Below are 14,631 nucleotides of genomic sequence, written 5' to 3' on the forward strand. Positions count from 1 at the left end.
CTTGACCAAGTTTGACCACTTGTTAACTTTTTACCACATTTGCTTTGTTCTTTCTCTATTCACGTACTACAAAACATACACATATAATTTTTCCTGTACCATTTGAGAGTTGCTTGCAGAAATTGTGACACTGTACCCTTATATACTGCCTGTCCCTTAAGAAAAAATCTTTTTTTTTTCCAACATAAGTTCAACATAATGTGGGAAGTTAATATTGGTACAATAAGTATTTCTGCAGTTGTCCCAACAATGTCCTTGATAGCTGTTTTTTCTGATGTTTCCGATAAAGGATTGTATATTACATTTACTTGTCACTTCTCTTAAGGTTCTTAATTCTGGAAGAGTTTCCCAGTCTTTTGTGGTTGCTTGTTATGTTGTAATATTTTAAGTGCCTGGGCTAGTTATTTTGCAGAATGTCCTTCATTCTGTTTTGTTTGACCGTTTCCTCGAGATTAGATGCAGATGAAATATTTTAGCACAGTTATTACATAGGTGATACTATGGTAACATTTCTTTTAAAAACTATGCTGAGGGGAGAGGGAGGGACATGGTGAAAGGAGTATATAAAAGGTTGTGTTTCTTAAATTCAGTAGGTTGGGAGGTTCTTGGGTAAAAGAAATCTTAGCAGTTTACCAATGAATGCTTAGAACATTCTACTTTATGCTAGACCAGAAAAGTTTTATAGTCTTCTGACTATAATAAAGTATTGTTAACCTGTGTGAGATAGTACATGGTGAATTAAAATCATGTTTCTTTTTTTTTTTTAAGTAAAGTTCTCCCCTACCTTATACAATAATTAAGCTAGCTATTTTTTGATTTTTGGTGATTGCCCTCACTCTCTTTTGTAAGCCTTCACAGTAAAGGCTGTGTTTTGAATCTCTTTTTTTAGTTTATTCTACTTGGAATAGTAAAGTCTAATTAAACTTCCCAGCCATGTTTTGTGTGATCAGGAGAAGAGGTTAGCATCTGCAGGTGATTATCTTTGAGTCAGAGGACAGCTTTGAGCATAGAATGAAAGGGAAAGATTAATTTGGACAGCCATCGAATTCTTGGGTAGGTAGGAAATAATAGTCATTTCCTGGATGCTAATCTTTTTTCATCTCTTTCTGCTCTGAGTCTGATTTTCAAATGGAGAAATATACCTGCCTTGCAGAGGTTCTCTTGAGTGTCGGAATTTAATCTCAGATGAAACCTTTCTGGAAGCGGTAATTCTTAAACATTGGTCAGGTTTGGGAACCACTGGAACGGAATAACGGCCCCAAGGAAAGGCCTCTTTTTGGTAGTACTGAACAGAATTGAAATCTTTTTTTGGGTTGTAGCTGATTCTTGAATCAGTGTTAATTTTAATGAAACATCTGTATCAGTCCCTGAAATGAAATAATGCTTTATAGCTACATAGAGTTTTTAAAATATGTCATGTATGCACTGTGGATTTTAAAATAAATTTGTGGTGCCAAAAAGTCAGGGAGAAAACTAAGAGTCTGGAAATTTAAGTGACTCATCCACTGGCATTCATTGAGTAATGGATCTCAGACTAGAACCCAGTGTCCTTCTTTCTCATCAGGTTATGGTGCTCAAGGCAAGAACTTCTAGGTTTCTGCAGTGTCCTGAAACAGAAAACTGTCTGGTAATAATATCTTGGCAGTATTTCCATTTTGTAGTTTTAACTTGTTATACGCTAGAAATAATTTCAATTAAAAAATGTAACAAAATCCAATGGCAAATATTAAGGATTTTTAAAAAGATTTTATTTTTATTTATTTTTAGAGAAAGGGGAAGGAAGGGAGAAAGAGAGGGAGAGAAACATCAATGTGTGGCTGCCTCTTGCGTGCCACCTACTGGGGATCTGTCCTGCAACCCAGGCATGTGCCCTGGCTGGGAATCAAACCAGCGACCCTTTGATTTGCAGGCTGGCACTCAATCCACTGAGCCACACCAGCCAGGGCTAGGATTTTTTTTTTAATTTCCTACTTTTGTTCTTGTAAGATAGTGAAATAATTTAATTTTACTTGTGAATTCTGCTTTCTTGTTTGGTCTCTATTTCAATTTTAGTGAATAAATCTGATGTCAGTATTCATACTTTCCAATTTAAAATGGCAAAAATGCAGCTAGATGCTGCATATGCATTCTAATCTATTTTACAACAGATTTTTAAAAATTAATATTTATTTATTTAAACCTTACCCACGGACATGCTTATGATTTTAGAGAGGGGGAGGGGAGGGAAAGAGAGAGAAAATCGATGTGAGAGAGAAGCATCCATCTTGCAGGTTAGGCATGTGCCTTAACCAGAAATCAAACCTGCGACCTTTAGGTTTATAGGACGATGCTCCAACCAACCGAAGCACACCAGCCAAGGCAATATTTATTGTTATTGTTTACACTATTACAGAGACCCCTATTTTCTCCCCCTTTGCCCACCTCCACCCAGACCTCACCCTCCCTTTCCTCAGGCCATCACCACACTGTTGTTTATGTCCATGCCTTATACACATACAGTCTGTTCTTTGGCTAATTCTTTCACCTTCTTTCATCCAGTCCCCCTGTCTTACAACAGATTTTTACATGGGGCACAAAATAACATAAACTGTTCTCTATAGTAACGCCACAGAGAGGATTAAGCTAGGCTCACATTTTAATTAGTATTTCTTGAGTACCATATTTTTTGGACTATAAGATACACTGAACCATAAGACGTACCTAGGTTTTAGAGGAGGAAAATAAACCCCGCTTCACCACCCATTCCTGCTCACCCCCAGTGAGCCAGGTAAGTTACATTCGGACTGTAAGACGCACCCCCATTTTCCTCCCAAATGGGGGGGGTGTCTTATAGTCTAAAAATGGTAATTAAGAATATCATCAGTAAGTCCATTGCAAACCTTAGTCCAGTGCAATTCTAGGTATATGTGAGGAGGAACACTCAGGATGCTAGAAACATAAGAAAATATTTAATACAGCTTAGCAGAATTATGGCAAATATGATTTAAAATATGGGAATTGCTCTACCGGATCAAATCTGTGGTTCATGCAGCTCAGGATGGGGTCCCCAGATATGGTCTGGAGAATACAAGCATGGCTGTCTTGTCCAGCGCTAGGTTTAAAATTTGTGTAATCTCCTTTAATAATTGACCACGTATTTAAAATTTTTCCTTACTACTTTATTCCAGCTTGTACTAGTTTTTCTGGAGAAGTATATAGGTTTCCTGCCTTCCGGATAAGACCTTTTAAATATCACACTTTCAAGTTAGAAAAAATTTGTCAATCTACCATTGCTGAGTTTAGGTTTTGTGCAGTTACTGTTATTATTTTATGAAATTACACATTTTGCTAGATTAAAGAGATCCTTCCCAATTTTTATAAAATTTAGATATATCTTATTGATTATTGTATGTATCCTCTGTGATCTTCTGAAGCTCTCATCCAAAAAATGAACTAGAATTACTCAGTTTCTTCAGGGGTAAGTTTTTAATGTACCAATAATTCAGTGCTTTGTATATTTTGGTCCTCAAATGTTTGAATTGTTGATATATGGACCTAATTAGTAGTTCTTGGGATTTCACAAGACTCTAGTTCTTATAAATGGTTAATCTTATTATTTATCAAGTCTGATATAGTTGTTATTATTTGATGTTCTATACTCCAACTAAATGTTGAGCTTTAACATTTTTTTAAAAGTTATAAAAGAGATTGGAATTGGATTATAGTATACTGGTGATAGATAATTAATAGAAGCTTTCAGGAGTTTCAGTGCTAAAAAGTTTTTCTTAGGATATTTGTGAAAAAACTTTTACTAATTAAGCAAAAGCTAAATTAGTTTAATTTAAAGACTTATTTTAATTTAATTTAAACTTAATTAGCAAAAGCTAATTTAATTTTAAAAACCTAAATTTTAATTTGATTATTTTAAAAATTATATTTGGTAAATTTTAATAACCAATTTTACCACATAAAATTAAACAGTAAGCCTCTCAAATCCATAATGTGTGTGAATAAAATTCATGAATGAGAAAGTTAATAGAAAATTCGTAGTCTTTGTTTTTGTATAATAGGCCAATAATTTTATAGAGTAAATTGAATATTATTACTCTTAATAATTTTGTGTTTATATATCACTTGAATATCTGTGAGCATAATTTATACTTGAAGTTTGGGCAGGGAGCTTTAATTTTGTCATAGATATTTTTTCTTGTGTCAAATACATGTATATTCCCCCAAGTGACTCTGTTATTTGCATTTCTTCCTTAATGGAATTGTAAACATTTGGTAAATAAGTGGCCAAGTGTATTCAACAATAATTCTCCAAATATCACTGTTCTGTGGATATAGGAGAAAAACAAATAATTGTTAGCATATTACTAAAGTGGCAATTTTCCATTTCATTATATTGAAGTAAAACTTATCCCCTAAAATTGACCCAGAATATTAGAAAAAAAATTTTTTGTTGCCTCATATTTTTTGCTAGTACCTAATTATTTTGAATTAATGGGGAACCTTTAAAGAATTTTCAACAAATACATTTTTATATGAAGTACTTTGTGAGACTTAATTCTGCTGATTATCTCTGACTTAAGTTCTCACTGGATAAAGAGAAAAAATTTTAAGGTGTAAATTTTAGCCTCCAGTATGCTGGTCTCCAGTATTTTCATTAGAGAAGTTGAAATAAAAATTGAGTAGGAAAAAAAGTATCATTGGTTGTTTTAGTGGCTCAAGTAGTTCACTTTCGGTTTCATATTAAACTGAACCTACTAGGATCCAAACTCAAGCTGTTTGTCTATTTTTTCCTGTTTCTGCATTCTGTTAAGTGTGAGAGAGGTTGAATTCATTTGGTGATTATAATGACTTAAATAGGACTAAAGAAAGGTTTGGTGAAGAAAGAGATTGAATGCAAGTAAGGCCTACCCTTTATTTACCATACATAGTTAGGAATTGCATAGAAACGTCTTCATGGACCATCATTTAGTCAGAGTTTATATAATAAAAGTTTTAATATATAAGTTGATTAATGCCAGTTCATTTAAATTTACTTGAGGAAAAAAATATATGTATATATGAGTTTGTTAAGGGTACATTAGAATTTATGGAAAATAAACTATTTAGAAATAGTATTTATATATGCCATATGTAAGTTTTTATATTATTTGAGAAAATATTTTATTATGAAAAATTTGAAGCATAACAAAGGTGAAGTTTATAGTGAACACACCCATATATCAAACCACCTAGGTTTTACTATTTACAATTAGTATACTTGATTTATTGTGTATTTACCCACTCATCAATCTTAATTTTATGCATTTCAAAGACTTCTTCCTAAATCATTAAACATGCACATTATTAACTACAGTTTAACATTGTTTACTCTTTTTTTATTCTTTTTAGCTAAAATTTACATACACTGACATGCACAGATTTTAAATGCACTATTGGATAAGTTTTGACTTAGTGCTTACTTCTGTATAACTCATAGCCCCTGTCAAGATACAGAATGTTACCAGCACCTTAAGGTTTCCTGTGTCCCTTCCCAGTCGGTCCCCACCCCCATTCTCCCAGAAGCAAGGACTCTTCTGATAATTTCTCCCACAGATTAGTTTTGCTTGTTTTAGAACTTCATATACATCAAATCATACAATAAGCACATTTAATTTTTTTAAACAGAAATTTATAGGTTCTTGATTTGAAGCAGCATTTACTGATTCCTAAAAGCAGGTGATATAATTAAAAAATTCATTTGAGCAAAATTTAAAAAGTGTTTAGAAGGCCCTTTAAATTATAGAGCAGCATATCCTGAGGTTTAATCAAGGCTGAGTTTTAATCTAAATGGGCGTGACATTAATTTCAACTCCTATTGTAGGATTTTACTTCAGCTCTGTGTTCAGAGATACTCTGAGGCTGTATGTGGGCACATAGAATTGCTGGCATTTAGTGGAATATGCTGTTGTCCCAGAAGATTAGGAATAGTGGCACAAGACCGACACATTGGCTGTTCCTGAGGAATAACTGGCAACCAACATGTATTTTTTTAACTTTATGCTACAGTTTTTGTTTAGTTAGAGCCCTCTATTTTCTAGAACTCAGCCTTAGTGAGTACAGGCCAGTAATCACATACTGAATATTAAATAGAAATTAGAGGAAACAGTACCCATGATTCCAGTAACTTTGTGTGCATGTACTGCATGAGTTATTTAGAGATAAGTATTTGGTTGCTGTGTATTTAAGAACAAGGAGGTGGGTTTGGGTTGAAATACAGAGAAAGCACAGTGTGCAGCATTTTCTCAATGACTTGTTCAGTCCATAATTGTGTTTCTGTGGTTCCTTTCCATGTAGAAATTAAGAACAGTTCCTTGTCTGATATCCCAGATCATAGTTATATAAAAATCACAGTTAATGTAAAAAGACCCTGTAACCTAAAGAATATTGTGTAGTTCCAGACCTGTAGTTCCTGTAAACAACTGGAACATTAATTTGTTAATATCCAGATAAAACATCAGAATTTGATATGTCAAAAGAAGATGCGAAGGTATTTAGGCTTCCTTTCTAGCAGTTTTTTGGAGGGAAATTAAATAAAGGACTTAAGTTTTAAAAAATATAATAGCTTTCTTTTGCTTGCCAAGTAATAGCAAATATCTCTTCCTTGGGCCAGTTTCCATTTCCCTAAGATAATTCAGTCTCCATAAGATGCCTAATACAGGGGTGGGAAACAGTACATTAATAATGATGATAAATAATACAATAAATAATAAATAAATTATACAACAATAAACTCTTGTGTACTCACAACTGTAAACCTACTTTTGGCCACCCCTGAACTGTTTTAAATGGTACTTCCTTTGAAAGAACACTAATGAATTTTCGTGCATATTTTCACTCATAATTTTACTTTGTTCTCCAAATGTGCAGGAATATGCTGCACATGTGCTGCCCCAAGAGGTATATTTATTAAAATGAACAATGATGGGAATCCCGGTTGTTAATCCCAACTCAAATCTTTATGATATATATAAATATCCCATATCACTCATTTTATATATATATATATATGTATTTATATATGTATCATTCATTTTGCATGCTTATTTATTTATTTATTTTTTTTTTTATTTTTTAATGGCCTGTTTGCCTCCTGCCACTGGCGTGAACTTGACCCTAGTTGATCTTTAGACCAGGCCATGAACAGCCCCAGATATGAGTTGGCACTGAGGCTCATCTTCCGAAGCTTGTTCTATGCTAAGGTGATGCAACCAGCATCTGGTCTGGTGGGGGCTGGCCCCCCTGCCTCACACCCTCACCGCCCCCCACCCCCGGCCTGGTCCCTGGGGAGTGGAGCCCTACCCCCTCTCCACCTGAGAGTACAATAGACTTCCAGTCTGTTATATTTTTGTGTATTCATCAAAAATAGTATGAAGACTAACTCATAAACAGATTTCTAATATTTTATTACTGTCTTTCATAATTAAAATGCTGGAAAGAATACCTAATAAAGCATATAAAGGAAGAAAATATGAACAATAGGGAAATAGGCCAGAATTGTTGATGAGTGTTTCTGTTGAGTTTCTTTCTGAATGTATAAATGAAACTGTTATTGTATACATATTATTTTGTAGAATTTTAATCTGACCCCTAGGATCTTACAATACATAAGTAGGATTTCAACTTGTTGAAATACATCATTGCTTCCAAGAGCTTTTTCTGTCTTTTATTTAAGAGTCTCATCTTAGAATGATGGAAATTGAATTATTACAATTTGTGTTTCTTCTCTAGAGGCATTAGTTCCTAAAGGATTATTTACTGGGGGGTTTGGAGTGTCTTACAAGTTACTTTTGGTTAGTGATGCACACTGGATTTTAAATTTCATTTACAAAAAATTAAAGTATAGAATAAATTTTACTTTCAAAATTCTGTTTAGAAGTCTCTTTCCTTGCTCATTTATATTAGGCAAAAATGAGTTGAAGGACTTATAAATGGTTCACTATCAATAGCTGGCTCAAATACATGGTGACAATTTTTCTTCTTTCAAGTGGAAAAAACATGAAGCCCTGTTATTCTGGGTTTTTCTTCTTTTTTGAAGCTAAAAATAAGGCCCTGCTATTACTTTAATTTTGCTTCCCTTATCTCCAACCCTCACCCTCTGGATTTCTTGAACTGTTTATTTTAGAGAATGCCTTTAGCATTGTCATTTTCCAGATATTTTTTAAAAGCAGCCCATTAAAAGTCCTCATCTTTTTGGAAATATATTGGCAAATATTTATAGATAAAATGATATATCCAAATGTGCTTTAAAATAATTGAGGGTGGAAGGGGAGTGGGTGAGGATATAGATGCAATAAGATGGGTAATGAATTAATCATTGTTGAAGTTGGATAATAATGGCATAGGTGGATTCATTTCATTGTTTCTTCCATTTTTGTATATATTTTGAAATTTTCCACGATAAAAGTTTAAAAATGAAGAAAGGATTCATATGAAGGGTTAAATTGGGCAGTATATAATTTTGAATTCCATTCTAAAATATAAAGTGTGAGATACTCATGGTTTTCACTTTTGAACAAGTTAATTTTGCTACATACAAATTTAAATTTTAAGTAGGCTTTTTTGTTATGCTAAGATCAAGGTATATTTATAGTTAGGTGTACACAGTCCTTTGTTCTGTTGTTACAAATGAAGCAGGTTTGGTTGAATGACTGTAATAGTTCTCACTGTTTCAGGTAGTCCAGCAGCCTTCAGGAGGCATTGCGAAGCAAGTGGCTACACTTTCCCATTCCTCAGCATTGACCATTCAGAAATCTGGACAGAAGAAGATGCCAGTGAACACTGCATTAGCTACTGTTCAGCCATCTCCAGGTAGGCTCTGACCCATCACACTGTGTTTGAAACATCTACCAATATAAATGATATTTTATTGACATGTTTCTGTCACCTTTTCTGAATGATATTTTTTAGTACCGGTAATTCTTTAGACAATTTGAAGACTGGAGGTCTTGATTTTAGTAGATTATTTTATGTTCAGGGAATAAATTCATTGTCATGTTTGAATTTAAACATAGTGTCAGGGCAGCTAAAATTTTTTTATTATTTTATATTAAAAGCTGTTGTACTGAATTTTTCCTAATGTGATGTGATTGCCCATTTTATTATTATTATACTTTTTTCTTTCTTCTTTTGTTTTATAGCTTCCATTCTAAAGCAAATTACACTGCCAGGAAATAAAATTCTATCACTTCAAGATTCTTCTATTCAGAAGAATAAAATAAAAGAGAATGGAATAACATCCTTGAGGTAAAGAAAAATAATAGTTAAAATTTGGTGTGGTTTAAGGAAATAATATTTTTAATAAAATAAAAAAGGTGATAGAATAATACTTCCAATAAATAAATATATTTGTCTTTAAAAAACTAACAGTACTTTGAACATAATTTATAAACAAAGAAGTGCACAAATTATTTTAAGTGTCCATCTCAATGAATTTTGACAGATATACACCTATGTAATCATAATCCAGATCAAGATGCTAAATGTATTCATCACTTTTATGTTCCTTTCATATCAGTTATCCCCAACCCCTCTAACAGCCACTATTTTTATATCTATCATCATTGATCATTTTTGTCTATTCTTGAACTTTACATAAGTGAAAAATTATAATATCTTCTCTTTTGCATCTGACTTTTTTCATGCAGTATGTTTTTGAGATTCATATCCTATGTCATTTGAATATTAGAAGATTGTTCTTTGTATTGGAGAAAAGTATTTGGTATATGAATATAAATTTGTTTGTTCTTTTTCCTGTTGATGAGCATTGGGTTGTTCGTAGTTTTTGACAGTTATATATAAAGCTACTATAAACAGATTTATGTACAGATTTTTTTTTGTAGACATAGCTTCTCATGTCTCTGTAGTAAATATCCAGGAGTGTAATGGCAGGATCTTTAGGTAAATAAATGCATGTTTAGCTACAGTAGGTCCTGGATTTACTGCAGTTCAACTTACGATTTTTTTACTTGTTAGTGGTTTGAAAGCTCTATGCATTCAGTAGAGACTGTACTTCGAATTTTCAATTTTTATTATTTCCTGAACTAGCAAAATACCTTATGTTCTTTTGGGGCGTGGAGCAGCAGCTACTGAATGATTTTGCCCAACTGTCCACTAACATAACTGTTCTGAGCAGGTTTAAGGTAGGCAAGGCTAAACTATTAGATTCAATAGGTTAGGTGTATTAAATGCATTTTTGACTTAAAATATTCTCAACTTGTAATGGGTTTATTGGAATGTAGCCCCATCATAAGTCCAGGAGCATCTGGAAACTATTACACTGTTTACCAAAGGGACCGTACCATTTTATCTTCCCACCCACGATGATGAGAGTTCCAGCTGCTTTCTCACTTTGGCAGTGCTTGGTATTTTCAGTTCTTTTGATTTTTACCATTTTAATAAGTATGTAGTAGTTATTATGGTTTTAATTGGCATTTTCCTAATAACTAAGGATGTCGAGCATCTGTTTTTGTGCTTATTTGCTATCCACATGTTACTGGTGAGACGATGAGACCCCGTTTCTTGTCTTCTTGAAGGAAAAAGTTCAGTCAAGAGGCAAACTGCAGTAAAGCAAGCAGGGACTTATTGGCCGCAGCAAAAGCACACCCAGGGCAGTGAAATGAGGAAGGGTTTAGCATAGAAGAAGCAATAGGAGAGCCTAGGCTGGGCTGCTTTGGCTCATGGGGAAGTCAGAGAAAAGGAGACCTTGGAGGTAAATTCAGGGGCTTAGCCTAGGATGAGCTGCCACTGCCCATTGTTCTCCTTGTTGTAAGTCTTGAGGGGTCCCTTGGAGTTTAGGAGATGCGTGCCAATGGTGCCTATGGGGAAGAAGCCAGGGGAGGGAAAGGCCTGGGTGTGCTCCTGGGAGGGAGAGCATGCTTTGGGCCCTTTGTCCTGGGGGTTTTTAATCTCTTCTTGCAGGCAGAAAGTTTAGGGGAGGTCTCAGGGGGGCATCCCAATAGAATATTCATCAGCTTTCCAGGTTTGCCGTTTCAGGGTCATGGTCTCTACTGATTGGTTAATGCCAGGGTAGGGGGTCATTAGTCAATGCTGCTGGTCCTGTGTCAGCCATGGCATCGCTTGTCTGGTTTTGATGCTTTTCTGGTCCTGGAGCTAAAACATGACTGAGACCTAGATGTTCTCCTGAGGGAGGAAAGGTCGGGGTCCAAACCGCATGACCAGCAATATATATACTAGGGGAGGAAAGGTTAGTTTTGTCCATTGCTAGGCACACTGGGCTCTACCCTTTGATGACCTTCTCTATACCTGGCCCATTGTCCTTGTTCTGCTCATGTCCATCTTAACTGCATACTACACACTTATCTTCTTTGGTGAAGTGTGTGTTCAAATCTTTTGCTCATTTTTCCTTATTGAGTTGGGTTTTTTCTTCTAGTTGAGTTTTTAGAATTTTTCATATATTGAAGAACCAAATTCGTTGTCACATAAGGCATTTGGAAATATTTTCTGTGTTGTGTTTTATCATTCTCAGTATTACCAATATCTTTCATAAAGCAAAAGTTGTTAATTTTGCTGAAGTCCAGTTCATGGATTTTTTTGTCGGTTATGCTTATGTTTTATCTAAGAAATGTTTGTGTAATCCAAGGTTATAAAGGTTGTCTTCTATGCTTTGTTCTAGAAGTTTTACAACTTTAGGTTTCTCTTTTTTGTATTGATATTGTTTAACTTTCACTTATTGCCTATGTAAAAATCATTGTGTAATAATCTGTTTTCTTCTTTCTCTACCATCTCCAATTTTTAATTGTATTTTTTTTTTTTCAAAACATACAAACATTTGTACTGTATTCTGCCTTCCTCATCATCCCCATCTACATTTTAGTTGCAGGTCTTCCTTCATATTAAAATATTCATCTTCGGTCTCTTCTCTGAAGCTTTCTCAGTCATCTCTTGGTTGGATGAAATTCATCTATTCAAGAAAGACTTGTTGGTGTAGAATTCCCTCAGTTCTTGCACATTAAAAATAGTTTTCCAGTGTCCTTGATAATTGAAGGACAGCTCATCTGGATATGAAGTTAACACTTTTGTGTTGCATTTTAAAAAATGTCACTCCATTATTATCTTGGTTTTTTATGTTGTTTTTAATTATTTGATTTTTTATTCTGAAGTCCTTGAGAGTTTCTTTATCTTTGAAATCTAATAGTTTTATACTAGAATATGTTGGGAAACATTGATAAATGTGGCTTAATATTCCCAGTTGACCCTTTTAATAATTCTGCTTTATTGAAATTTCTGGAAAGTTTTCTTGGATTTTAGTTTTTAATATTAGCTTTAGTCCATTGTTTTGTGTTTTCTTCTTCAGGGACTACAATTGTATGGATCTTGTTCTTTTTACCTCTCTTTTATTTCCATTATTTTGTCCCTGATCTTTTTACTGATCTAATTTTCATTCCCTTAGTTATTTGTCCACCTTTCTTCTCTGTCTCTAAATAGGGTTTTCTTTGCATCTACTTGCCTTTGAAAACCTGTTTGATTCTCTTTTGGCTGCAGCACTCAAAATTTTCTTTCATGAAAAGGTGCTTCTCTCTCTTTTTTGCTCTCCCCCATGCCCAAGCTTATACATTTTAAAGGTATGTTAAATTGAATGTAGTCCATGCTTTGATTTACCAGGACACTAGTATTTTCTGACTTGGGATATATTTAGTCTTCTTGCCAATAGTTTGTTTCATCCTTGTGTCTGCCACTCATTCTCAGCTCTCTCTTTTGCAGTTTTTCTCAGTCTGCTTTTGCCATTAGCCTTGAGTTAAACAAGATGAGGGTGAATGGGGTTGGGGGGTGGTGAGTGAGGAGTGGGGGTGGTGAATTTGTTGCCAGAGGACAAGAGAATATGCACTGGAACTTGGAACTTGTTTTCCTTTTTTGTTATACTTATGTTGAAGTGTTGGTTCTTCTTTGCCTTCAGGTTATGCAGAGGCTGTGGTTTTTGTTATTCTGTATTGGTTTGGGAGGAAATGTTGGAAGATGGTGATTTAGACAGTTATTATTGTCTTCCAGTACAATAAGTTTTAACAAAAGGCTAAATCCGTGTACCAAGTACATCACCTGTACCATTTTACATTCCCATCAATAGTGCACAAGGGTTTAAATTTCTCTACATCCTTGTCAACACATCCTTGTTATTTTCTGGGTTTTTGTTTGGTTTGGTTTGGGTTTTTTTAAATAACAGCCATCCTAATATGTGTATAGTGATACTTCATTTTGGTTGTGATTAGCATTTATCTAATGATTAGTGATGTTCAGTATTTTTAATGTACTAATTGGCCATTCAAATACTTTGCCCATTTTTAAATCAAGTCATTTTATTGTTGAGTTTTAGGAGTTCTTTGTATATGCTGTATATTAATTTTTTATCAGCTGCTTGATTTGCAGATATTTTCTCCCATGGGTTTCCCTTTTTACTCTTTTATAGTGTTTTTATGATGCACAAAATTTTAAAATTTTTATGATGCTCATTTTTTCTAATTTTTCCTTTGTTGCCTGTGCCTTTGGTGTCATATCTAAGAAATCATTGCCAAATCCAATGTCATGAAGCTGTTGTCCTGTATTCTGTTAAGAGCTTTATAGTTTTAGGTCTTACAATCAGGTCTTTGATTCATTTTGAGTTAGTTTTTATAAATGGGGCTGGTAAGAATCCAACATCATTTATTTATATGTGGACATCTAATTTTCCTAGCATGATGTGTTCAAAGTACTGTTCTTTCCCATTGAAAGGTCTTGGCATCTTTGTCAGAAATCATTTGACCATATATGTGAGAGTTTATTTCTGGGCTCTTTGTCTACTCCGTCTGGCTATACATCTGTATTTATGTTAGTGCTACACTGTTTCTGATATCTGTACCTTTGTGGTAGGTTTTGAAATCAAGAAGTGTGAATTTTCCAGCTTTGATCTTTTTTGAAATTGTTTTGGCTGTTTGGGGCCCCCTGAAACTCCATATGAATTTTAGGATGGGATTTTCTGTTTCTGCAAAAAAAAAAAATTTGGAATTTTGATAGGCAGTGCATTGAATCTATAGATTTCTTTGGATAATATTGGCATCTTAGTAATATTAAGCCTTCCAATCAATGAATAAGGGATGTGTTTCTATTTACTTATGTTTTCTTTAATTTCTTTCAGCAATGTTTTATAGTGTTCATTGTGTAGCTGAGCAAACTGGGGCCCATCCACCCGTCACCTTGATACCCGGCAATTAGTTTTGAAGGGAACAGGTTTTTATTGACAGGATTGCAGCCTTGGGGGGTGGGGGTGAGAGCACTCCTGCTCAGAGCCCTGTCTGCCACAAGACCCTTGCTCCCTTGCTCCCCTGCTCCCCACTAGGCTATAAGTCAAAAGCATGCCCAGAAGTTCCCCATATCCTTATCTGTTCTTAAGCTGGCTGTGCAAAGAGTTCTCCATGCCCTCTGGAAGGCACACTCGTGGATTTCAGAATTGCCATCCTCTTGCAGCAGCTCTTTCCTTCAGGATTTGGGGTGCATTGTCCTCAGCCTCCATGTAGTAGTCCAGGAAGTCATGTACCGTGTTATACTGGATCATGGTGGAGTCCAGGGAGGCACATGTCCCAAGAGAATGGCTTCTCTATGTCTTTCAGAGAA

General features: G+C 34.6%; 1 protein-coding gene across 1 annotated transcript in view; it reads left to right on the forward strand.

The window, feature by feature from the left end:
• TAF4B (TATA-box binding protein associated factor 4b) overlaps positions 1-14,631 on the forward strand; it is a 128,070-nt gene that overhangs the window by 36,529 nt on the left and 76,910 nt on the right. Inside the window, exons 8-9 of the mRNA XM_024580450.3 lie at positions 8,703-8,838; positions 9,168-9,273. Of these exons, the coding sequence (XP_024436218.2) occupies positions 8,703-8,838; positions 9,168-9,273 (242 nt within the window). The remainder of the gene's footprint in view (positions 1-8,702; positions 8,839-9,167; positions 9,274-14,631) is intronic.

This window comes from Desmodus rotundus, chromosome 10, assembly GCF_022682495.2.
Source record: "Desmodus rotundus isolate HL8 chromosome 10, HLdesRot8A.1, whole genome shotgun sequence".
Lineage (NCBI taxonomy): Eukaryota > Metazoa > Chordata > Mammalia > Chiroptera > Phyllostomidae > Desmodus > Desmodus rotundus.